The sequence below is a fragment of the Cibotium barometz genome, chromosome 18, assembly GCF_041138505.1.
Source record: "Cibotium barometz isolate CiBa-2024 chromosome 18, ASM4113850v1, whole genome shotgun sequence".
Classification (NCBI taxonomy): domain Eukaryota; kingdom Viridiplantae; phylum Streptophyta; class Polypodiopsida; order Cyatheales; family Cibotiaceae; genus Cibotium; species Cibotium barometz.
In genome coordinates, this window is record NC_141063.1 from 35,439,533 (window position 1) to 35,466,535 (window position 27,003).

Consider the following 27,003-nt stretch of genomic DNA (forward strand, 5'->3'; position numbering starts at 1 on the left):
TGGCCACCCGTTGGCCTTGTGACCACAGCCACAAGTTCTAATCGCCTTTGGGCAGGCATGTAAAACCACCTCTGGGCGGGCAACCATTATCATGACTACGGGTGGATCTACTCAAGGGGGGAAAAAGGCAACTTAGACAGTTGTACGTCGACCACCCACTTAAAAGTGGTCACATGTTTTAGAGGACTTTAGCTACCATGACATGCCCGAGCAAAGCAGCATAGGTAAGTGGTTAACTTTCAAAGATAGCCAAACCAAGCCCAAGTGATTAGCAGGTAAATTGGATATGCAATGAGAAAAATCCCTCCAGCAGCATCTATAGAACTTTCATATACATTATAATTTCTATATTTCAATGAAAAGGTCGAGTACACTAGAGGATGTCAACAACAATAACCACGCTTCTTGATGGAAAATGCATCAGTTATATCAATGGGGCTTACCAGAAGACGCTTTGGTTCTAGAACACTGTTCAGTCTTTCAAGAACACTGTCATCTGCCAATGATATCTCATCTACAAGAAAAAGATCTCCTTTTCGCATGGCTTCAACAAGTGGTCCATCCTGCCAAAGGAATAGTGCTTGCCAGTCCACTCGTAACCTATGAAGTTCTCTTTGCATTGATTCTAAGTCATTTAATTCCCTCTGCATTTCATCATTGTTTTCACAGTGAAATGATGCTTTGATCATTCCAATCACTTTTTCAAGTGTGGACATTGTGTCTTCTGCATTTTCTATGCTTTGAGGTAGCTGCAAACACCAAAGTTCAATAGACTGTGATCAGCAAGGACAACAAGAAAAAAAGAGCTCCACTCAAAAACTAATGCATGTACAAAATCAACATGTTAGACTGCCTTCCAAAAGACTTTGCAATGATATTTACAAAAGAATCTCACTTTATCTGAGTTGTAATCACGAAACAGCCTGGAGATGTTGATACTGTTGACAGTATGTTCAAATTGCAATGCAATGCTCTCCCTTTCACGGACCGGCCGAAAACCCTGTTATGCATCTCCTTGTCAGTAAATCTATGAAACAACCTCTTGCATAATAGAAATTTAGAGCTTATGGAACTTACACCAAGAAAATCTGCTGTCTCTGTATGCTGATGACAATTCAGAGTGTGCAAACGTTGCTCATGGACCATAGCTAGCAGCTGACATACTGTTGTCTTTCCACAGCCAGTCTCACCTATGAGGAGCATGGGTTCATTATGCTCATAGCAATGTTCTACAAGACTAAAAAGTCTCCTCATACTCTTTGTCCAGACAATCCTGTAAGACCCAATAAGAAATTTCAGACCAAAAAATTGTGCCTTCAGGTATAGCACAAAAAAAATTTTAACCATATCTCTGCTTTTGTGAGAAAATTACTCACTTTCCAAAAGCAGCTTCAACTGATTGTGATGCCAAGCACTCTTTAACTTCCTGGATATGTGATGTTGTTGACAGCTAAAAAGAAAAGAGTTTGGTAAGACCTTACTAGATGGCATAAGGCCAAGAAAAATAGAAAGATAAATCATGATTAATTGCTAGACAAAAATACAAAAAACTTTGCAATGAAGATGTTTTAAATGTAGAAGCGTACTTCAGCATACAGCATCTCAATATCAATTTTTGCACGCAGATTCTTTTCCAATGATTCGCGCACAATCAGCCTCTCACTTGCATCTCGTAACCTTTCAGCAAGGAGAAAGTAGCCAATCTTGGCAAAATCCTCATAGGACACACCAGCTTTTCGATGTCGGTCTGCCCATCTAAACAGATCCCGAGGTGTAATAAATCCATGCTTTCCAGCAAAAGCCTGACTACGTTGCCTGTTTCTTTGCAAATCCTTCATAACAGCCACCATCTTCTCTGCATAGCTTCTAGGAATTTCGCATCGTTTCTCAATGATACTGCATAATTCGTTTTCAGGTATGTCATCAACATGTAGCTCAAGAAAACGATTACGAAATGCACGGGACAAAACTTTACGACCTCCGTACACACCCGGAGGATTTTGTGTGGCAAACAGCATAAATTGAGGGTGTGGTTTTACAACAATCTGAAGTTCAGGTACAAAAAGCTCTCTGTTATCATCTAGCAAGCGGTTCAAAGCTTCCAAAACTTCTGAAGGTGCTAGGTTCAGCTCATCCAAAACAACCCAATACCCATTACGTACAGCCTCAACCAGAATTCCCTCTTGAAAAACCAACTTTCCAGACGGCCCAGTGACATACGCCCCAAGATATTCCTGCAAATCAGTGTGCTCGTGATTATTGATTCTAACGAATCGATGGCACGTTATAGTTGCAAGATATTCAATTAAACTTGTCTTCCCACTTGAAGTTGGACCCTGTAGTAGAACAGGATACTTGCGAATGAAGACTGCCTTAGCCACATTCCTTAGGTGCTCCCTTATGGTCTTTGTCAAAACATATCTTTCGGCAAACTCTAAAGAGGACTTTGATGGCTTAAAACTACCTTTTTCTAGCCAAAATTGCTCAAACAGTATATGATTAGAGGTTGGCTGCCCAGGAGCTTTGGCCAACAAGCTGTTTGTTTTGAGATCGAGCCCTTGTTTTTTGAATAATTGGAACAAAATCAGGTTCTCCATGATAGCAGAGCTCGGACGATCGAGAAGAGTAAGAAATGTCATACAGATGCCATCATACAAGGCTCTTGCAAACCCATAAAGTGGCATTGCAACTTGTGTGTATTCAAGTGCCCGGGCTAGTGAACGCAAACTGTATCTAGGCTTTTGATTTGCACTGTCAAAGAGTCTTGTGTCAGCTGCTTGCTGCACTTGTTGATAGAAATCCACAATGGCTGCAACTGGAGGACAAGGCATAAAACCTCCCAGATATTGGAACACAAAAGTATGCAAATCCTCTGTGCATGTAAGCTCATCAATGTAAAACTCCGTAAAGCGATTTTTCAAGGAAAGTGGAAGGTCATGTTTACCGACATCTGTTGCAGGGTTCATGCATGCAAATACTCGGAAATTGGGATGACGAGGAATAATTTCAATATCTCCACGCTCCGTGAGGCTCAGGGATCCATGTTCCCCTTCCAAAACCCCCGTGAGCCTTTCCAAAGTCTCAATGGGTGCCAGGTTCAACTCATCTAACAAAATCCAGTGGCCATGCCTTAATGCCCTGACAAAAGCTCCTTCAATAAAGGAGAATGCAAACATGCTTTCTGCTGCCGCTACCTGCCGTTCACATTTTCCAAGATCTGAAGAGAATTTATCCCATTCATCCATGAGCTCATTGCTCACAGGACGCTTTCTTTTGGTCCTGGGTTCCAATCTGGAGTCAGAGACCACACCACTCATACCTCCTTTTGCATTGCTAGTCTTTGAAGGCCCTAAAAGACTTTCTACTTTGGTAACAGCTGTTCCAAATGCTTTCAACAATTGCTTCAACTTTCTTTTTTCTGCAAACTGATGGACCCTTGCAAGAAACTCCGAGTTATGCTGTACAAGGAAAGAGCAAGTTTTAATCAATCCTTGAGGTACAAAAAGAAGCCAAGCCTCATTTCTTGAGACAAAACACAATACATATGAGTTCTTAAAATTAGAATCACCTGTGAAGGAAATGTGCGGCAAAAGAGGTCTCTGAATTTTTCCAGCAGACACATGCACATATGCTGAGCTTCTACTGGCTTGAAACCCCCTATAAAATCCGCACTGTCACTCTGCTGGCTTAGATTCTGTTAAACCAGATGAAACTCTTTTACATCAGGCACTGCATGTAGAATTAAAAATTGGGAAATAACCGACAAATACCATCAAATAAAAGAGCATGCAAGATAAGCAGCCTTTGAACAAAGGCAATAAAGGCTTCCTGCATGCCTCAGAAGAAGAGGCACTAGAATAAAGGCAAAGATGGGCTTGTTTGATCCTGGCTTTCATTGCACAGACATAAACATCTCCAGCTAAGGGTCTACTGTCATCTGAGATCCTCTCTATCCCCAGCTCAACCCAATCGATCTTTAAAAAAACAATCGAGTCTGTATATACGTCATACATCTGCACTTGTCTACTAGCTGTTCAAGCATTGAAGTCAGTCAAAAGGAAAATATCTCCTTGTTCAGAAAACTCTAGTTTGTCTATAAAAAGAGGGGCATTACGTGACAGACCATCCAGCAACAAGTTCTGTGCAAAGGTATATGTTTCCAGAGGGAGGTAACAAACTACAATGTGTACCCTCCTCTCCGTTGACAAGCATGGACGGATCCACATGCACCAGACCTCCACATCCTGTCTGATGATCGAGACGATTGTACGTAGATAAGCTTGGATAGGACTGCCGCACCACAAGATCCTCCGAAGGTCCGGCCTCACCTCTGTATGCAGACTACCTTACAGAACATGATACATACTGTGGGCAATCTTCTCTCTGGACTCTGATGTGTCTATACAGAATATGACCTCTCTCCATCCCCCTGTCCCTGCAAAACCTCTGGGTTCTAACCAAGAGCACCATTACAATTCCACGTAACCGTGTGCATTGCTACATGGTCTCATAGACCTGTGCCGCTAAGCAGGGCACCACTTTGCAATGATAATTCATTTGTCCCTCGGGACTGCGTACTTTCCTTGTGCCAGGGTGGCACTGACCTGGACCACGCTAGCATTTTAATGCTCCACCTGTAATAAGTTGAGATCCTCTTTAATGTGTATTTTTGTGTGCCGTAGGACTAGGGCATTCTTCAAAAAGTCAAGGTATGTTTGGTTCTCAAGACAGGCATATCCTTGCAAGTCCTCTCTACTCATATCCTTCAGTTGGATCATGCTCCCTTTCCGATCTCCACTTCTAATGGCGTTAGGTCCTCTCCAATGTATATCTTTGTGCCCCATAGGACAAGGCACTTCTTCAAGAAGGCATGTTTCACTATCCTTGAGCTTCAAGAGCAGCCAACGCTCTCTAGTCCTACACTTGCCAGCCCTGTATACATCCATGAAAACATCCTCATGAAGAGCTCTAGCGGTCTCTTCTTTTCCTCATGTGATGGTGGCCTTCATGATCTCATGCTGATTTTATCTTAGCTTCTGTTTCTTTGTCCCTTCCACCCATTCAAAGTTGGCTGCCACCTACTGTTGGGTTTGGATACCAGTAGCTATTTTACTCTTGACCTCCTTGTGATCCACCACCCTGTGGCCAGGCATACAGCAATTGGGCAGTGCCTAGGAGCAGTCAGGCAGCCTGTAGAGCATGTCGAGTAGCGGTAAGAGGTCGGCACAAGTGCCACCTGCTGGCAGTCTGCCAGGTGCAACAGAAATCAGCCAGCATTTATGCATTCGCGGGCATGTCCTGTACTGGCAGACAGCATCAGTATGGGCAAGATGCCTCCCTTTTTCTTTTTTTCCACAAAATAGATCCTTCTATTAGTTACTGAGCAAAACAGCCATAATGGCTAAGTACAAACTTGGCTCCATAAAGGGGAGCGAGAATCAAGAAACTGTAAAGGGGGAGGATACTCCTCCCCTACCGCTGGCCGCTTTGGGAGGAGAAGGCTACAATTTTATTTTTTATTTTTTATTTTTTATTTTTTATTTGGGGGGGAGGGGGGGACACATAGGTGGTTGATAGTGCCAAGTGGGCTCACCACCACTGTCAGTGAGAAAGGGACCATGACATCAAATCCTCCCATCTCTGGCTGGACCTGGGAGTCAAATGGTCAGAGGCTGAAGCTGGCACAGACACTGCAGCGATGAGAGACCAGCAGGGCAAATCCCCCACCCTTATGGCGGCCTCGGCCTCAGTGGCCCAAAAATTGTGCCCAAAGTAACTGTGCGGAAAGGGGCCCGGTCTAGAGTGAGAATGCCAAGAATCCGTTGCTGAGCCTTTAGGCAGTCCCAAAGGCAAAGTCGTTGGGACTCTTGTAGAAGGCCACACCTCAAAACAACCTGCTCGCCTACCACCTATGGCCATCCAAGTGCTAACCACCAGGCACTGATGCACCAGCTGCCACAGAAAGAGAGAGATCTTTTGCGGTAGAAAACTATCCCATAGCCTCTTCCAGAAATCTCAGTGAAACTCAGAAGGGAGGCCCTCATACTTCCAAAGCCCTGTTGGCTGTTGTAGTGCCCTGGATCTCTGGCATCTAAATCTTGCGGCCAAGCTATGCAGTGTAAGCAAAGAAAGGGGTGCCAACAATCTCCTCACTGTCATAGGGATCCTACCAAGTCCACTCTCCGGGGTCCCACTAGAGTCATGTGAGATGGTGTCCCTCCCAAATCCATAATCGCCAGAATCTCTCTGGCCACCTTGGCCGAAGGAGGGTCTATGTGCCACTCACATGCATGAAAACCACCAAAGAGGGTTTTGCGATCTCAAGTCTTTTCCATGTTGTCCAGTAGAGAAGGTGAGTAAGGCGGAGCTTTCTCATCAACACCATGAACTGTCAAGGGAAGGTCGTGCCTGGTGAACACTCCCAACCATTGAGGAGAGGGGGCGGTGGAAAAGAAGTCCCAGAAGATCGGGACCAGCCACTGCAGGGGGATGGAGTCGTTGATGTCAAGGCTAAGTCTGTCCCTGCCCCATATCCCACTGAGGCTCCTCTCAGGGGCCTCCGAAGAGGCTGTGTGAAAATAAGCCAATCTCGGAGAGACCGAGCGGGCCCCCTGTGACAACATGGAGATGGACAAGGGGGTTCCAAATCACTCCTAGAGAGCAAGAGTTGATTGCTGAAGGGCCAGCTTGAGGTGATTCCAAGCGCGCAAGAGACTGGCTACAACTCAATCCTCAAATACAGGGCTAAAGCCACGAACCCGCATCTCCGTGAAAATCCATCTCGTACTCTGGGGCCAAGGACATCCTAAAACCGAGGTGCGGACAGAGATCGTGGCAAGAAGGAAGTCCTTCCACGGTTCGCCACCCATAAGAAGGCCACGAACTATCAACTTGCACAAGAGGGCACGGCTCTGAATAGAGGGGTCAATGATGCCAAGCCCCCCTATGTCGCAGCTGAATGATCACCCTCGGCCACCTTGGCCTTGGTACACCTCCCATCGCTACTAGCCCATAGAAAGTTACGTACCAACCACTCAACCTGACCAATGCAAGCCCAGGACAACGCCCAGCAAGAGGTGATGTCCCACATGGTTGCAAGAAGAACCTAGTTCGCCACCACAACTCGACAAGCTAAGGAAAGCCTCGCTAAACTCCAGTATAGAAGCTTCTTCCGAATGCTCAAAAGAAGAGGAGTCAGCAACTGCTCAAGGGAAATCCAAGGCAACAAATAAGAGTGCCACTCAATATCCATTGGCCTCCAAGTCAACGCGGTCGCTGAGCCAATCCAAAATCCACACGACTTGTGCCAGTTGATTTGCGCTTTGGCTGCCGGCAGAAGATCTCGATCACCTCGGCGAATCTATGGAGATTCCCCTAACTCCTCATAGGCATGCTGCTGTGTCATCGGCGAACTCTTCAATCGAGCAGCTCCTCCTGCGCACGGATGGGAAGATGCAGCCCCTGTAGCCCTGTCTCCTGAGCGACGAGAAAACTGCTCATGGCCTCGACAACAAACAAAAATAGATAAGGTGATAGTAGCCAGCCCCTCTGGACCGAGCGAGAGGGTGGAAATCTGTCGCTTGTGGCTCCCTAAATGACAACCTGGCTTTGAGAACCCAATACAGCCCCGAAACACCTCAGACCCAAGCCTCGGGTAATCAAACCGGTGCATTGTCCCCTCCACATAGCCCCAATCCGCCCTATCATAGGCATTCTCAAAATTCAGAAGAAGACCTATAAGACCATACTGCTTTAGCCTAGACGAAGCGGTCACCTTCCAAAGAGTGATTGTGTTGTCCAGAATGCCTATGTGGGCCACAAATCTCAAAGAAATCTCCAATGAGCTTGTCACTCGCCTGGGTCCAGAAGGAGGCTCTAGCATGGTATTTGTACTCCACTCTCCACTCCTCAATGGAACTAAGCTCTGTGTGGGCTACAACCAACTTGGCCTCAATCCATGGGCTATCCCGGGTGCTCTCTTGAAGCCGCTGCAAGGAGGCTAGGCTCCAACGGATACTCCTCTCCTGCTCTCTAAAGCCAACCAATTTGCTCTGTGCGGCCTCCTATAATAACATGTTGATCTCTCCAAGGGCTGCGTCCAAAGCTCCCACGGCTGAAATAGTGTGCAAATCCTGGCTCTCCCCAATCTCCTCTACCCTACTACAAATCATGAGGCTGTCTAGGATCCGAGTGCTCAAAAGTATGTCTTGCTTCCATGTGTCCTCCCGAGAAAGAATGATGGGTGCATGATCGGAGAAAGTAGTGTCTGCCAAAATAACAGTCATGCCACCTCGTCCACAAGCCCACTCATCTACATAACACCAGTCTAATCTGAAAAGGTTTGGGCCAATACTACTCCTGTCCGAATGTGAAAAGTTCATATTCTCGGGGCTGCATCTGAACCCCCCTAAATGCCAAGGGTCCGAGCTCTACGGCCTGTCCATGAATAGTGGCAGACACTAACTCCATGCTCCAGTCCGTCCCCACCAGTGTACTCAGAGGGAAGGAGAAAATCAGTCCTGCCAGGTGCGCACGAATCCTGCTCTCCATGTGCAGCCACTATCCTGGAGTATGCATACTCTCGGCTCCATCTATCACAATGAAGGTATCTGTAGGAGGGAGGGAAAGGTACTGCCATCGAAACATGAAGAAATACAAAGAGGAGCACCTCCAGACTCAAGGACATCAGCTCCCCTCTTGGATCCTTGTGGTGAGAGCCACACCCCTCCATCCACACCAATGGCCTAAAGTGAGTGAGCATGTCACCGACAATGCACTCATAGGCAAAAAGAAAATCATCGCGCCACACTCTCAGGTTGAACACCTAGACTGATGCAAAACCCCACAGATTCGAATGGGAGTTACCGTCTCCTCAAAGATGCCCAATGCATCGAGTGAGGAGGCATCGGAAGAAGAAGCCGCCAACTGCCTACCCCGAAACCCCCCGGGGGCGGGGGGGGCGCAATGGTGGACATTGCTACCAACTCTAAGAAACAGTGGATCAAGCGGCGAACCAAGCTAGCCTACTTTCTCCTCTCCGGGTCAGGCACGGCCTACAGGTGGTACGAATGTTCGCCGGGGGGGGGGGGGGGGGTATCACCTTCAAGGGGCTGCTCGTAACGATTCTCTAACAAAATTGTATCCTCTTGTGCCTTAGCAGACTGGCGCACCTAGTGACACCGCTTTGCTTTGGAAGTTTGACGGTGGTCGGACCGATAGTCTGCCACTAGCCTACACGGGAGCCTCAAGGGTCGAGAACTAGTGCTCTAAGCCCCCCCACCCCCCCTCCCCCCCCGCGCGCGCGCTCCTGGTGAGGAGCTTAATTGGGAGAGGATGGAGAGGGGACCACTGGGGGCCGGGGCACCCTCCTAGATTGACAACGGCATGGACAAGCTCTAGCAAGATATCCCATCTGTCGGCAAATGAAGCATTGGTTGAGGAGGCCCGCCACCCGAGTACTCCACTCTCTGTAAAATAGGAGCTCTACGGAGGCAAGGAAGCGATATGACATGAGGAACTCGCACCGGAGTGGCTATGGAGATACGCAGTAAGGGCATCCCTGCCATCTGGACTAGAACTGAAGCAACATTGGGAGGGGATTCCATCACTCCCCTATAACACAACCTATCACCGGGAGGACGGGAAGGTATTCCTTCTGGAGACCATGAAAGCAGACTGTCACGAGCACAGTGGATAGAAGCCGTGCTCGTGCTCCAAAGCTCCCTCCACCAAGCTCCCTCAAAAACCACACTCCTGTGTCTAACTTCCCTTCTTCACCTTGTAATTTCGGAATAGTGGGGGGGGGGGGGGGGGGGGGTTGGGGGGGGTTGGGAAATATCACCTTCAAGGGGCTGCTCGTAACGATTCTCTAACAAAACTGTATCCTCTTGTGCCCTAACAGACTGGCGCGCCTAGCGACACCGCTCTGCTTTGGAAGTTTGACGGTGGTCGGATCGATAGTCTGCCACTAACCTACATGGGGAGCCTCACCGGTCGAGAATTGGTGCTCTAAGCACCCCCACCCCCACCATCCACCCCCGGCGTGGCGCTCCTCATAAGGAGCTTAGTTGGGAGAGGAGGGAGAGGGGACCACTGGGGGCCGGTGCACCCTCTTAGATTGACAACGGCATGGACAAGCTCTAGCAAGATATCCCATCTATCGGCAAATGAAGCATTGGTCGAGGAGGCCCGCCGCGCGAGTACTCCACTCTCTGTAAAATAGGAGCTCTACGGAGGCAAGGAAGCGATATGACATGAGGAACTCGCACCAGAGAGGCTATGGAGATACGAAGTGAGGGCATCCCTGCCATCTGGACTAGAACTGAAGCAACATTGGGAGGGGATTCCATCACTCTCCTATAACACCACCTATCACCGGGAGGACAGGAAGGTATTCCTTCTTGAGACCATGAAAGCAGACTGTCACGAGCACAGTGGGTAGAAGCCGTGCTCGTGCTCCAAAGCTCCCTCCACCAAGCTCCATCAACAACCACACTTCTGTGTCTATATTCCCTTCTTCACCTTAAAATTTCGGAATAGTGAGCATGCGGGAGGGGGGGGGGGGGGGGGGGGGGGTTGGGGGTTGGGGGGGTTTGGTAAATATCACCTTCAAGGGGCTGCTCGTAACTTCTCTACCAAAACTGTATCCTCTTGTGCCCTAACAGACTGGCGCGCCTAGCGACACCGCTCTGCTTTGGAAGTTTGACGGTGGTCGGACCGATAGTCTGCCACTAGCCTACATGGGGAGCCTTAACGGTCGAGAATTGGTAATCTAAGCCCCCCCACCCCCGGGCGCTCCTCATAAGGAGCTTAGTTGGGAGAGGAGGGAGAGGGGACCACTGGGGGCCGGGGCACCCTCCTAGATTGACAACGGCATGGACAAGCTCTAGCAAGATACCCCATCTGTCGGCAAATGAAGCATTGGTCAAGGAGGCCCGCTGCCCGAGTACTCCACTCTCTATAAACAAGGAGCTCTACGGAGGCAAGGAAGCGATATGACATGAGGAACTCGCACCGGAGTGGCTATGGAGATACACAGTGAGGGCATCCCTGCCATCTGGACTAGAACTGAAGCAACATTGGGAGGGGATTCCATCACTCCCCTATAACACAACCTATCACCGGGAGGACGGGAAGGTATTCCTTCTTGAGACCATGAAAGCAAACTGTCATGAGCACAGTGGGTAGAAGCCGTGCTCGTGCTCCAAAGCTCCCTCCACCAAGCTCCCTCAAAAACCACACTCCTATGTCTATATTCCCTTCTTCACCTTGTAATTTTGGAATAGTGAAGGGGGGGGGGGGGGGGGGGGAATATCACCTTCAAGGGGCTGCTCGTAACGATTCTCTAACAAAATTGTATCCTCTTGTGCCCTAACAGACTGGCGCGCCTAGCGACACCGCTCTGCTTTGGAAGTTTGATGGTGGTCAGACCGATAGTCTGCCACTAGCCTACATGGGGAGCCTCAACGGTCGAGAATTGGTGCTCTAAGCCCCCCCACCCCCCGCGCTCCTCATGAGGAGCTTAGCTGGGAGAGGAGGGAGAGGGGACCACTGGGGGCCGGGGCACCCTCCTAGATTGACAACGGCATGGACAAGCTCTAGCAAGATATCCCATCTATCGGCAAATGAAGCATTGGTCGAGGAGGCCCGCTGCCTGAGTACTCCACTCTCTGTAAAAGAGGAGCTCTACGGAGGCAAGGAAGCGATACGACATGAGGAACTCGCACCGGAGAGGCTATGGAGATACGAAGTGAGGGCATCCCTGCCATCCGAACTAGAACTGAGGCATCCCACTGCTTGGCTGTAAATGCCGGCCTCAAAAGGCTCTCTCCAATATCATGCATAGTAAGCCGTACAACTGGTTCTACTGGAGTAGAAATGGGCTTACATTCATCCATGTGAAACCTTTTTAGCAAACTTTTTATGTACTTAGTTTTGCTGCATAACAATGCCATCATCTCTATGCATAAACTATATGCCGAGATAGTAGTGTAAAGGCCCCAAATCTGACATATCAAATTCAGCTTTCAAATCTGAAATTTGTGCTTTGCTAGTACCTGTAATGAGCATGTCTCTACATACAAGATGACTATGAGAATATCGGCACCGGTTTTCTTCACATACAATGTGCTTTCAGCCGGACTATTCACATAACCTTGGCTAGTTAGATGAGCATGTATTTTATCATACCAAGCTCTTGGAGCTTGCTTTAACCCATACAATGCTTTGTGTACCTCATAATCTATTCCCTTTTTCTGGGAGTAGCCTTTAGCCACAAGTCTTGCTCTGTACTTGTCAATAGTACCATCAGACTTCCTTTTGACTTTGTATACCCACTTTGTTCCAATGACATGCTTGCCTTTCGGCAATTCCACAAGATCCCAAGTATTGGTCTTCATGATAGAAGAGATTTAATCTTGCATAGCTTGCACCCAATGCTCATTCTCATGTGCTTCTTCATAAGAAGAAGGCTCTTCTGAATCAAAGAGACCACCCATGACTAATGCAGACTCCTCATGATGCATATTCAATGCATGGTTGGAACTAGCCCTTGTTCTACTAGTGAGTGGAGCTACAAGTTTGCTTTCTTGCAAAGTTTTCAGCAACCATCTTGGCACCGACTTGGCTGTGTCTATGGCAATTTGCTCTTCCCTGATGAAATCGGCCTTCAGAAATCTCACAAGCGGTGAAATAAACACTCGCACACAAAACACTTCATCACCCATGGGGATCTGGAAAAGGAAACAAACAGGGAGAGCTAGAGTGCTCCTGCAAATAATACAAGGACACAGATTGGCCCCAAAACGCGGTGGCGCCCTTGCGGTATTTCTTTACTTGATCAAATATGAGTACAAAGTACAACTTGTCGAATCCTTTACCAATAGGATGCCTTTTAGCTTTTCACCCAGGACTTTCCCAATAAGAACTCTCGTTATCACAACAAAGCATTCCATAGAGAAGGCACACCTGTACAACACCTCCCTGCTAGAAAAGGTCTTCCCCGTCTCTACCATGGATCCCACAACCCTTCCCCAAACAGCAGTAGTGTTGAACCAAACCACATGTCCTCCCTATAGTCACAGCTTGCATGTAACCTCGAGAAAACTAGAACCTGTTCACATGAATCCAAAGACATGCTTTCCACCTGAAACCAAAGACCTGTCTCTAATAAACCATAGACCTGTATCCATAAACCATAGGCCTGTTTTGGAACCAAAGTCCTGTTTCTTCTCGAAAGACCAATGTCCTGTTTCCATGACAGATAAATCCACACATATATATGCACCATCCAATCACGGTGCCAAAAACCTAGAGAGAGAAAGATAGAGGACGTGTCAAGCAATCCATGAATACACATAGGTCCAAGTCGAAGAGCAACACACATCTTCCTATGCATATGTAGCTTGATCCTCTGCATCCTATTCTCATAAACAAAACCTGCTTGCGAAGAGAGAAAGAGAAACCCCTTGGCTGTTAGCCCCTCGGTGCCTCCTTCAGCTCGCCTTCTTCCAAGAGAGATAGAGTCGTGCTGTCCAATCCAACAATCGCCAGGAGATGTCTCTGCTGGCTGCTTCCACACATGCAACCTACCTGCATCCGCCGGGCTCCTGTTGCTAGCTGCAGCCCATATGCGCAGCCACTTGGTCTTCCACACGTGCAGCCTCTACCTGAAATCCGTCACTGACAGCAGCCCATAGATGCAGTCGTCTGGTCGCTTTTTGCTGGTAGTAGCCCATGCTCAGCCACCTGGTCACTTGCCTGGCTGCCCGACTGGATGTAGTCCGTATGCGCAGCCATACCCGGTTGTAGCCTACGTGCAGCAGCGCCTGCCTGAAGCCCATGCACAGCAACGCCTGCCTGGAGCCCAGGCGCAGCAGCGCCCTGCTGTAGACCATGCGCATCAGCACCCTGTAATAGCCCATGCACAACAGCACCCAACAGCAACAGCAGCACTCGGCAGCAACCCATGCGCACAGCACTTGCGCAGCAGCAACAGCCGCCGCCTGTAGCTCTTGCGCAGCTACCCTACTTGAAGCCTATGCGTACAGCAGCCTTGCTCTTCCACACATGCAGCCTCCACACGGCGACATGCTCAAAAAAAAAGATGCGCCTGCCGTCACACCATGCGCCACGCCATAATGATCCACACGGCGACCTCTCTCCACGACTCCGCCAACCTTTGCCTTATAAAGAGATGATGCGCTTTCTCAAAAAGAAAACGCCAAAAGCAAAGATTTAAAAAACGCATGCTTTTCAAAAAAATAATAATATTTTAAGCCTTCTAAGGTTTTAAAACCTTATAAACTTAAAAATCCCTTTTGTCCCCTTTCACACTTGGGCTGGCCACACACATATGGTTTTTCCTTTTCATATCCAACTAATGCTTGTTCACACTTGTCCATCCCGTGCCTGTGCCCGTGCCCACCTGCTTGTTGTCCAGAGGGAAAAACACAGGTCGTAACACCTTACAAGATCTTCCACTTCTTCCATAGAAGGGGGTTGAATGGCTGGCTGTTCCATATGTTCTACATGAGGATTTTCTTGTGTAGGGGCTGGCTGATCTGAATCCCCCCTAATTGCAATGGGTAATAGTCCATCAAACATGTCTTGTATGCCTGTATCATTACTTTTATACAAGCTGTACATGGGCTGTACTGAATTATCAGCAAATACCACATCTCTGCTGGACAAAAATCTTGCGTGTTGTTGGATTATAAAGACGGTATCCTTTGCCCTCATTGCTGTAGCCCACAAAAATGCATTTCATTGCTTTGTCATCTAGCTTTGTTCGGAGTTATTCCGGCACATGTGCATATGCCAAACACCCAAATGTACGCATATAATCCACTGTTGGCTTTCGGCTATACCAAGCCTCAAATGGTGTTATGGTTTTCAAAGCTTTTGTTGGACACCTGTTCAACACATGAGTCGCACACATTATAGCTTCCATCCAAAAATTGTGAGGCAACTTTTGTGCTTTCACCATGCATCTTGCCATCTCCATGAGAGATCTATTTTTCCTCTCAGCCACACCATTCTGCTGCGGTGTATAAGGCACAGTACATTGGTGTTTGATGCCCTTTTGAAGCATATAATCCTTGAATGCATTTGACATGTATTCTCCACCTCTATCTTTTTTTTTTTTTTTTTCCGAGAAAAGATCCTTTCATTAGTTATATAAAAACGCCCAAAGGGCTACAAAAGATCTCTCCTGCTCCTAAGTGAGAGAAGAGCAGCGAATACATCATGGCAGCCCGGGAGACTCTCCCTAGGTGCTGCAAAATACAAGCATCAGTATCAAGAACTGAACGGCTAAATCATACAATAGGAGGGGGGAAGAGCCAAACAGGTGGCCTGTAGTGCCAACGGGGGGATCCCGTGTGTAAGGTGTAGAACGGGCCACAGCGCCAAGTGGTGTGAAAGGCCTCGCGCCGTAAAATCGCCTCATCCGAGTCTCCCCGGATGCGGTCGTACTGTCCTCGCAGGGTGTGGATCATCTCCTGCCAAATCCCCCGAACAGTCTCTGCTGGTGGCTCTAATCTCCCCTCAAAGGCCGTAAAGCACCGGGCCCTCCAGGTGAACCAGATGGTGAGGCTGCTGAGGAGCTCCCATCGTAAATCCCTCTCCTGTGTCCAGCTGGCGGACGAGAAATCCGGTGCCGGAACCAGGCGAGGCTGGCCCCTAATAAATCTGATGGCCTGACTGCCCTGCTCCATCTCATAGCCCATAGCAGGCCCTGACGAAGTCGACCAAGCAGCGGCACCCCACGTAAACGTACCCTCTGGAGAGAGGGGGGCCAGAATACGCAGCATCCGCAGCCAAATCTGCTGTGCCTAAGGGCAGTCCCAAAGGCAATGTCTCTGTGTCTCCATAGGGTGGCCGCATCGGACGCAGGCCGCCGGAAGACCACTGTAAACAAGCCAAGTGCCAACTGCTGAGCCCCTGTGGGTGGGCGACCAGCCACTGAAAAGCCGAGATCCTGCGGGCCTGCCGGCTAGCCCAGAGCCGAGCCCAGAAATCCTCCAGGAACTCCTGTGAGAGTCCCTGCAATCGCCAATGCCCCGCTGCCGCTGGAGAAACCGTCCTCCTCGCCGTCAAAATATGCCGTCCCAGCCGAACTCTATACTGGAAAAAGGTGATCTCTGTGGCCTCAAGGGATGCATAAGGATCATGCCACTCGTACTCCCCGGGATCCCACTGTAGCCGGGCCAAGGGGCGCGCTGCATATGCCCATATGCGCCAATCCGGGAGCACATCAGCAGGGTCGGGGTCAATATGCCACCTCCGAGAAGCGGCAGCCACTACCCGAATCCTCTGAAAGGTGCACTTTGCAACCAAAGGCGACTCCTCCTCCACTCTCTGGAGTCTGCCCTCATCCTGAATCTCATAGTAGAGGCATCTGCCATCCTCAGTGCTAGCTCTGACAGCAATCAGGATCTCCAACTGTGTAAAGGCTCCCATCCACCGTGGGGCCACTGTCTCGAGAGGTGTGAACCACTCCTCTGTGAGTGCCTCCTGAATATCATCCCTCATAATCAACCCCCCTCTGAAGTGACTCAGCCTCTCCACCTGGATCTCCTCTGGTAGACTGCAGAAAGCCTGCCAGTCTCCAAAACTACGAGCTGGGCCTGCCGCTAAAGGTCCCCAGGCTAGACGAGGCCGAGAACCCAGCATATGACCCTGCTCCGAACGAACCGCTGGACTCCAGATGAGCGGCTGTCTGGCCCGCTCCTCAACACAAGAAGGAGGCCGCTGAGAGAGCCCCGGTCTCAGCAGCTCCCAAGCTCTCAGGATGCTCAAAGCAAATCTGTCCTCCCATCCTCTACTGAGGCCTGTCCTCCTCATCTCTATGAAGATCCAGCGAATCTCTGGTGCCCAGGTAACCCCTGCAGGGGGCGCCCGAGCCTGCAGTCGTCGCTGCATGAGGAGCTCTTTCCAGGGCTCAGCGCCTGGAAGCAACCCCCGAACAATAAGCTTCCCCAATAAGGCTCTACTCTGATCGACTGGATCTATAATGCCCAAACCGCCCTGAGCCAGCGGAAGTGTAATAACTGCCCATGCAACCTTTGCCCGAGCTGGCTGACTGTCCCGCCCAGACCACAGAAAGTTCCTGATCAGCCTCTGTACCTGGCTGATGCAAGAGCTCGAGAAAATCCAGCAAGACGTAATGTACCACATGGTCGCTAACAGCACCTGATTTGCCACCACCACCCTCCCAGCCAAGGATAGTTGAGCTGTACTCCAATACAATAGCTTCTTCTGAATGCTCAGAAGAAGCGGGGCAATCTGCTGCTCAAGTGACAAATCAAGGCCAATCTGGCATCCCAAATACCGCACTACTGTGCCTGGAGGAATCCATCTAAAACCGGGGTCCGGGCTCCATGCCGGAGTGGGAGCACTACTGATCCAAAAGGCCACTGTCTTGCGCCAATTGATCAATGCTCCCGAAGCTGCACTAAAAACCTGGAGCGACTGCTCAGCCCGAATAAGATTGGCCTCTTGGCCATGCAAAAATAAGCCCGTGTCGTCTGCAAACTCAGCATCCAGCAAATCCTCCCCCCGGACTGGGAGCTGAAGTCCTCTCAAGCCAACCTCCTCTGCCGTCAAATACATACTCATAGCCTCCGCAAAGAAGAGAAAAAGGAAAGGGGCGAGAGGACACCCCTGACGGACTGATCTGGTCAGCTCAAAACTCGGCCCCCGTCCTCCTGCAATCAGCACCTGGCTGCGAGCTGTGGAATACAGAGCTGCCACCCCTCTGATCCATCCTGGCTCAAAGCCCAGACGAAGCATAGTGCCCTCTAAGAATCCCCAATCAACTCTATCGTATGCCTTCTCAAAATCGAGAAGCATCACGACCAAATCCTCTCCAAGAAATCTAGCTCGGGCCGTCGCCTCCCAGAAAGTAAAGATGTTGTCAAGGATACTGCGCTCCTTGACAAATCATGTCTGAGTAGCATGAATCAACTCCCCCAGGAAGGGCTGGATCCTCAAACTCAAGGCCTTTGCCAAGACCTTGTAGACAGTATTGAGGATCGTAATAGGCCTCCAATGCCGAATGTCATCCGATACTCCCTCCCCCTTGGGGATAAGATAGATCAAGCCCTCTGAAAAGCTCTGCGGCATCACCCCAGTGTCCAAAACATGCTAAAAGCCCCTGCGGAGGCCAGGCCCCAAGAGATCCCAATAGCGCATAAAAAAGGCCGGCGTCAGTCCGTCCTCCCCTGGGCAACTATGTCGCGGCAAGACCCTCAAGGCCTCGGCAAGCTCAATCTCTGACAAAGGCGCACCTAGAACTGTACGCATATGGTCTGTGACCCTCCTCTGAACATGGGCCCACACAGTCTGTCTGCAAACATCTCGATCCTCAGTGGCAGGCTCCGCTGAAAGCAGGTCACTATAAAATGCAGTGGCAATGGCTCTGATCTCCCCGAGCTCAGTAGCTACCGATCCATCCGGTCTACCAAGCTGGCGGACTCCTGCTCGCGCATGACGGGGTCCAGTGATCTCAAAAAACTCCCCAGTCACTCTATCACCAAGCTGCGTCCACTGAGAGGCCTGACGACGATAGTAAAACTCGTGTCTCTGCTCCTCTACCTCTCTAACCTCCTGTCGCGTGCCTGGCTCAGCTGGGACGCCACCCACTCACATGCAGGCTGCTGCTTCTGAAGGCGCTGTAGCGAAGCAAGGCTGCGTCTCCCGCTCGCGAATCTCTCCCAGTCGTGTCAAAGCTGCAGCATGCAGAAAAGAGCTAAGATCTAAGAGTCCCTGGGCACACTGGCCCGCTGCATCCTGGTCAGAGCACTGACTATCATGCCAGATCCTCTCAATGTCCTCAGCGAAACTGGGATCTGCAAGCACCCTCTCTGGGATCCTCAGCTGCAAGCTGGGCTCCCGTGTCCCCTCCTCCAATGTCAATATGACTGGCGCATGATCTGAAAATGAAGTGCCAGCGAGAATGCCGACGGAGCCCCCTCGCTCCCCTAACCAGTCGCCCACATAAAAGCGATCAATCCGTGAAAGATTAGTCCCTCCCTGCCGGCGATCCAACCGAGAGAAGACCGGGAAAAAGCCCCATGCTGCCATGCATCAGTGATCCTCAGTGACATGCAAAACCGGTCCCAAGCTGCAAGCTCCGTGCCGTGCACTGTAACATGACTGCCTCCCACCCTATCTGCCGGGTCCTCAAGCATGTTGAAGTCTCCCCCAACACACCAATGTGCGGCCTCTGGCAATGCATCTGTAACCTGAGTCCAGAACTCTGCTCTGGCACTAGCATGATTGGGCACATAGATGTTGAGCACACCCAATAGCTCGTCATGCATCCTCAAAATGACATACTGTGCTCTACCAGGCACAATGATCCCTCGATCCACAATGGCCGGCCGCCATGCATCTGCAATAACCATGCATACTCCTCCCTGTCCACCCAAAGGACCAAACCCTGCAGACCAGAAAGTGTCCCATCTATCAGGCATCACCGAACCATATCTCCGGATCCTGCTCTCACCCAAGTGGTGCTCCTGCATCATCAAAATGTCAATGCTACCACCAACCAGGCATCTCTGAAGCTCCTGCCTCAAGCAGCCTCGATAGCGTATAAAGTGTGCTCCGCCGAGGCCCTGTACATTCCATGAGATGATCCTCATGGATGCCCTGCTGAGGAGGATGCTGTCTCAGCCGTACGACGGGCCTTCGCCAGTGGTTTGGATGGAGAGTAGTCCCCATCCGAACGGCTGCGAGTCTGCCCACCTGGTGTACTGCAAGAATCCCGGATCAGACGCCAGTGGCTGTGGCCCATGGCGACTGCCTCCTGCTCTGACATAGAAACCTCGTGTACACTCACATATCCAGGGTCGTGTGCCAAGTCTGCCACTATGCGCACGACCAAATGCCGAATCCCTGAGGTATCCACACTCCCGGGATCCAAGAAAAAATGAGCCAACTCCCAAAGTCGGCCTATCACATCTGTCACCTCCAGGTCGCTCATGTGGTGGGAAAACTCAACTGCCTGAGTCTTCAAAGTGCTGAGAGCGAGCTCAAGAGTCCACTCCCGATCACAAGGTCCACATAGAGGGAACGAGAAGGCCACCGCTGAGTCTAGTGCCTCCTCCCCGCGGGCCGGAGGTATCACTACATGAACGCGAATGGGTGCTGGCTCATGGGGGCCCTCTGCTCCAAAAAGCCGTGTGAAGGTGTAATCAAAGGCCTCCGAGCGCTGTCTAATACCGAGGCGACTCAGCCGACTGCGGATAGAAGAAATCCGTGAGGCCCTAATCGGCATAGGTCTCCTCTGTGATGCTCGAGCGAGGTCAGTACTCAGCGCTCTCCGGACTGCAGGTGAGCGCCAGGGAACTGCCAGGGTCTCCCGGGAAGGCGAGGCGGGAGGAGGGGGAGGAGGGGGAGGCGAGGGAGGAGGAGAGGGAGCCGCTGCCGAGACCGGAGCGGGGGCGGGAGGAGGCGATGGTGGAAGCGAGGCGGTGGGAGGGGACGGGGGTGGGGGGGGTGAAGGAGGGGGAGCTGGCATCTCCTGGTCCTCGGTCGCTGCAGGGGTCTCCTCCTGAAGGGGAGCAAATCTGTTCCTCACGGGAACCCAGTGAGGCTGAGACTGTGGCTGCTGCTGCAGCGGTCTCTGGGCGTGCGGCTGGGGCTGTCTCCCTCGACGGCGCCCCTGTCCAGGCTGCCACTCCGAGGTCTCTGTGGCCTGAGCAGGTGTCCCTGAGGCAGCCTGCCGAGCCGAATCTGTGGGCGGGCCATCAGTGGCCTGCTGCTGTGGTGAGGGCCGAGGTCTCCTGCGAGGGCAGCAGGCCTTGGCCAGATGACCAACCTGCCTGCAAATGAAGCACTGGTTCGGGAGCCCCGAAAACTCCACTCTCTGATCTATCCACCCCCCCCCCCCTATCCTAGGTAACTGAATGACCTTAGGAAGGGAGGAGATGTCAGACACCAACACTCTGACCGAGGGTAGCCCTGCTGCTCTGGCCACCACTGAAGCTGCGGAGGGGCCCGTCTCTAGTACCGAGCCCACCAGTCCTCCGAGCCTGGAGAGGAGCGGAAGATACTCCCGGCAGAGACCAGGGAAACAAACTGTAATATGGAAGAGGCGCTCTCCCTGCTCCGCCGCTGCTGGGTCAAATCCATGCTGCCAAGGTCTGAAGAAAGCCCGAGCACCCCTGATATCCAGAGGACTCATGGCAAGGACCTTGGCAACGCTCTGGGCGGCCTCGAACTCGATCTGATAATGGCCCCGGCCCAGGAGCTGTACATCCAGGATCTTGCCCACATCTGCAAGAAGGCGAGCCTGAAGTAGATTGGTGGAATGAGCCTGAAGGCGTTCCACCTCTGCGGTGAGGCTCGCTTTCTCTTCCGGCGAAAGAGAAAGCCTGATGGGGATGTCCTCAGGGGCGGGCGAGGGGGCTGCGGAAGAGTCCCTCTGAGGCGAGGCGGGAGGAGTCTCCATCAGAGTCTGAAGCTCAAGCGAGGGCGAGGCGAAAGCGGAAAACCTGCAAGAAGCGGGCTGCACACCAAGAGGCGGAAGGACGAATGAAGATGAGGAAAAAACAAAACAAAAACCCCCAAGGGGAGAAGAGCAGCACGAAAGAGGATGGAGGGGGCGAAAAACGGAGGAGAGGCCCTGGGGGGGGGGGGACGGCAACAACGCGATAGGGAGGGGGGCGGGGCGCTGCTGAAGGGAGGCGGGCGCAAAAAAGGGGGGGGAAGAGGCGAAGAGGCGGGGGGGCGAGCAGGCGACAGTGGGGAGGGAGGGCGAGCAGGCGAAGAGGGGAGGGGGGGCGAACTGGCGAAGAGGGAGGGAGGCGCAGCAGCGAGGAAGGAAGGGGGGGGCGGCGCAGCAGCGAGGAAGGAGGGGGGGGCGCAACGGCGAGCAGAGGGGGGGGGGGGGGGGGCGCAGCGGCGAGCAGAGGGGAGCAAGCGGGGGGCGGAAGGAAAGGACGCGAGGAAGGGGGGGAGCGAAGGCGCGCAGAGCAGGGTGGATGCGGGGGCTTCAGCGAGCACGCGATGGGACCTCAGTGATATCGCTTCTCCACCTCTATCTGAGCGGAGTGTTTGGACTTTACATCCACACATATTTTCAGCCATTGCTACAAAGTGTCGAAAGCATGTAAACATTTCTGCTTTCGCTTTCAAGGGGTAAACCTAAGCAAACTTGGAGTAGTCATCAATGAATGTGACGAAATAAATATGCCCCCCTATGGATGGTGTCCGCATTGGACCACATACATCACTATGTATGAGCTGTAATTTACTTTCAGCTCTCTAACAGCTCCATCTTTGGGGAATGGTTTACATTGCATCTTTCCCAAAATACACCCCCCACATACATGTCTTGTTGGAGACTCAAGAGGCGGCATATTATCAACCATATGATGCTTCTGCAAAAGCATCAAACTCCGAAAATTTACATGCCAAAAACGAGCATGCCATAGCTCTGCATCATGCATAGCAGAAGTGTGGGCAGCCACTGTATTTGCATCATAAGTACGCTTGTCATAGCTGTCCAGCTTATACAAGCCTTTGTATCGTGTTCCAGAAGTGACTATTTCATAACACTTTGATGGGTCTTTTACGAAACACTTCCCATCTTCAAATTCAACCTTTAAACCTTGGTCGTTTATGGCTAACACGGAGAGCAGATTTTTCTTTATCCTTGGAACATACAATTTCATACATATATTGGCACCATTGGCTGTAATGAGTATGACATTGCCAATTCCCTTTACTGGATATGTGGTATGATCTGCACATGATACAGTGCGGCCATTTGAAGCATCAACCAACTGCTGAAATACATCTTTGCATGAAGTGATGTGGCTCAAAGCACCACTATCAAAATACCATGATACATCCTGTCTGTCAAATGCAATGCAAGACATATCATTATCTTAAGCACTTCGTGTGTCATTAGTGCATGTGACCAAAAAGTGTGCTCTTCCTGAATTACATTAGCCGATTGTTGTGCTTTGTCATCAGAAGAGTCTGCTACTGCATTGCCTGCTTCTTTCCTTTTCTCTTTTGCAATCCGCTTTCTGCGTTCACTGATGTAGTGTCCAGGCTTATGGCAGTAGTGACATTTGCTCTTCTTTTTAGGGTTGTTTGCATCCCCTTTGTCAGACTTTTCACCACCAGAAGAGGGTTGTCCATGACCAACCTTGCTAAACTGTTGTCCCCCATGCCTAAAGCTCTTTGCTTTACCATTATTCTTGGTTGTAAATGCCTTGTCTCCACCACGGTTGCTAGATAAGTTTACTCTTGTTTGCTCTTCCTGCAAGAGTAAACCCACCAGCTCTTCAAAAGTGACGCGATCACCACCTCCTCTCATAGAGAGGTTGAGAGAGGTGTGAAAGCCCAAGTAGGAAGGTGGTGAAGAATGAAGAGTGTTGGTAACCAGCTGTCTGTCTGGGATAACCTCGTCAATGTTGAGCAATTATTCCTGCAAATCTTTCACTTTGGTGAGATGATCTGCCATGGAGTCACCCTCATCCATAGAAAGAAGATCCAATTGCCTCTTCAAGTAGGTAATTCTTACCTCGTTGCGTACCTGATACATTGCTTCCAATGTGTCCCATGCAAGCTTTGATATCTTGCAAGAACGAATGTGCGAAATAATAGTCCTTTTCACTGAAAAGGCTATCAAGGACATGGCATGTGCATCCCTAGAGTCCCATCTCTTCTGCTCTTGTGTCGGAGCAGGTTCTACCTCAGGAGCTCTTTAAGCACCTTCCCTTTGAGGCGTTGTTGGCTGTTTTGTAAGTGGGTGTGTGTCATCACCACACACGATGTCCCAAAGCCCTTTGGCTACCAGCAAATTATGGATCATGAAAATCCAGAGAGAGTAGTTAGATCCATCCAACTTGTCCTCCTGGGTGAGCACACCAAATACATCTGTAGCATTTTGAGCCATGTCAACAAAATATACCTGCAAGCAAACCAAACACCAATGTGCACTGCCATGCAACCAAATGTCCTGTGCAAATTTCTGCCTGCAAACTGAAGCATGTGGTAACCTGCACCAAATTGTCCAATTACACACAATGTGTATACATATGCGACAAATCACAGCTATAATGCCCAATTACATGCTCCAATCTGAAAAGCCCCAATTTTTATGCACTGCAATTGCTTCAATGTGTAGTTAATTGGCCAATTTTCACAAAAGCCCCAAATTTCTACAACCAAGGAAGGCTTACTTTGCTGATTTTGACCTCAATTTGAAAAACCCCCAAAATTATGAATGATTTACCTTGTCAATATCTAGGAAAGTTTGTCATGGTATTCCTTGATGACACACTTAAGTCATGGCACGAGCATGTACAGCATCTCAAGAATGTCTTGCAGATATTGAGGCAGGAGGAAGCTTTATGCAAAGGAATCCAAGTGCGACTTGTTCCAGGTTTAATGTGGGCATGGCCATCTGTGTGGGCACTTGGCACCTGCTTGGGCACCCTCCCCACTTATGGGAGAGGGGTGCCCAACTTGAGAGGTGGTCCAATGAGGCCTCTCTTGCGTGTAAAAGCCCACAAGTCTATCCACTCTTTACCTCTCTCTCACATTAAATGGGTGCCTACTTGAAACCCCTAATTTTCTATAACCCTAATTTTTTTACAAAAATCTTAATTTTGAAGAAACTGTAATTTGCAGATTTTTTTTTAACAAAAATGGGTTGTTCAATCACTGAGTAGTTTCTGCTACTCATACCTACTCATGGAACTGCTGAATTTTCAAAAACCGTAATTTGTAGAAACCCTAATCCAGCTAAAGCCCTAACTTATAAAAACCCTAATTTATAGAAACCCTAATTCAGCTGAGACCCTAACTTAATGTTGCTGTACCCGCTGCACCAGCTGTCACATCAACGTAGTCAAATACCTGCTGGTGGTACACTCTCCACGTGTATATCAACCCATATCTCAAGGTAAACTCTTGTAAACCCTTGGGGGTGTGACTTTCTTGTGTTTGGCTTGGTAAACTCCTGTGAACCCTACGGGGGTGTGAGGAACCAATCAATGGTTCACTTTGTACTACATAGCTTGGTCATAATGCTCTAGGGATTGGTTCATGCGTGTTGGTGTGTGGCTAGAGATGAGTAGAGTGAGATATAGTGTAGGCATTGGTGGTTGAAGTCCATCAATGACAACACTTGTTCAATATTGCTTTCAATGCATTGTGTGTAGACATCTGGCTCTAGAAGCATATGAAGTTTGTAATATTTTCTCTCAAGATAATAAAGCCTATTTGAGGGAATGGCGAGCAGTTTTGACTCATTGCAGGTGTATTTTCAGTTTTCAGCTTTGCAATCTTGTGATGTGCGCTATCCAGTATTTAAGTGAATTAAGTGTTTTAATACACGTAGTGTTTCGAAAGTGGTCAATCCCGCCCAGGGATATCACGTTGGTATCAGAGCCTAGTTTTCTTTCGCCTCTAGCGCGAAAGACGATCTCATTCTGACACTAGCTATTAGTTCATTTTAATCACTATGAAAAGCCACCCAAGAGGTGAATAAGTGTCCAAATCTAAAGGGTCTTCCAGTAGGACACATGCTTCAGATGTTTACACAGTAGGACACATGCTTCAGATGTTTACACGGCTTATCTGAGTATCCGGACCTGCTAGATCTCTTGAGTTGCCACTGGTCTGAACGAGTTGCCAGACCTTTCCAAAGAAATGAGCTTCTTGGTAAAGCCCTTGAAGAGATAGATAGAGATCAATCGATATCATTGCCACACTAACAAAGGCATTCAGGAATCCCACTAATTGCATCTGCAACCCGGTTGCTAGATCCCTTACGATATCGTTATCTCAAGATCGAACTCTTGCATGAGTTCCACCCACCTAGCTTTGCCACCACACAAATCCTGGTCACAAATGTACTTCAAGAAATGATGATTAGTCATCTTGGAACCGTAGAGAGAATGTCTCCACTTCTCTTAGCCATGAATGCTCAAAGGCAACGGGCGTACCATCCTGGAAAACAATTACCCCTATGGCTAAATCACTAGCATTTGTCTCGATGACAAACGGTTTACTAGTGTCCACTAAATGCAACATAGGTGCTGTAGTCATCAACTCTTTGAAAGCCTTGAAGCTCCGGTTAAGGACTTCATTCCAAATAACTGGAGGACTATTCATGCTCTTGTTTTTTCATAACTCCCTTAAGGAGTCCATTGGCCACTCAAGAACTTGTCTCACCTTGTTTGGGTCTACACGTATACCATCCTGAGTGATGATATGACCCAAATAAAGGAGCTTTGTTTTAGCCTAAATTCTTGTCTGGCCAACCTTAAGTCCCAAACTCTCTAATAAACTGTCCGCCCACACTTTAATGAAGTGTGAATCAAAGTGACTTATAACTTGTCCGCAACTTGCAAAACAGAAAAATAAGCCATAACTCTTGTACGCATGAACAAAGGTTTAGACAATACTTACCATTTGTTCACATGCCACCGAAACACGTCAGCCAACAGTTTCATGTGCACAGTACACAAGTAGGCGTCCCCTACTAGGATTTGAACACAAAAACCAAGCAGGAATGTAAAACACCACGCACAAACAATATCCAAGCATGCACACATTTATGCAATGCACCATTGGCATGGACAATCTCCATTCACGAAGCTAGTAAAACCTGCAGGCATTTTTGGGCTCGGACAAAGGTCACTGAGACCCACCTCCAGGATCTAGGCAAGGATCCACGCGCTAGTCCAGAGCACAAGGCTCAAAGAAAGGGTTGACCATTTGGATGACCAAATGGTGACAATATGGGAAATAAAGTGGACTTTGTTCCAAGGATTATCCCCTCCTTCAGCATAATGAGAGGACACAAACACCAGCTAAGCGTTTGCTTAGGTCCGGGGTCAAAACCACCACCCACAATAGGAAGACCTGGTGAAGGACCAGCTCCATCCTGCTATTACGGGTATTACTATGGATGTGCTCTTGTTGCAGGAACACAAATTGGATAGGCACCACTATGGTAAAACTTGTAAG

General features: G+C 49.6%; 1 protein-coding gene across 5 annotated transcripts in view; it reads right to left on the minus strand.

The window, feature by feature from the left end:
- Positions 1 to 27,003, minus strand: part of LOC147629254 (midasin-like protein) — a 108,150-nt gene that overhangs the window by 59,555 nt on the left and 21,592 nt on the right. For 4 of the 5 annotated variants that reach the window (XM_086812513.1, XM_086812512.1, XM_086812511.1 and 1 more), the window contains exons 11-16: positions 3,569 to 3,694; positions 1,587 to 3,458; positions 1,377 to 1,450; positions 1,078 to 1,273; positions 896 to 1,000; positions 444 to 749 (exon numbers count right to left, since the gene is read on the minus strand). In XM_086812513.1, coding sequence (XP_086668639.1) covers positions 444 to 749; positions 896 to 1,000; positions 1,078 to 1,273; positions 1,377 to 1,450; positions 1,587 to 3,458; positions 3,569 to 3,694 — 2,679 coding nt within the window. Of the gene's footprint in view, positions 1 to 443; positions 750 to 895; positions 1,001 to 1,077; positions 1,274 to 1,376; positions 1,451 to 1,586; positions 3,459 to 3,568; positions 3,695 to 27,003 lie in introns of those variants that run through there. The other variant, XM_086812515.1, reaches the window with a different exon arrangement.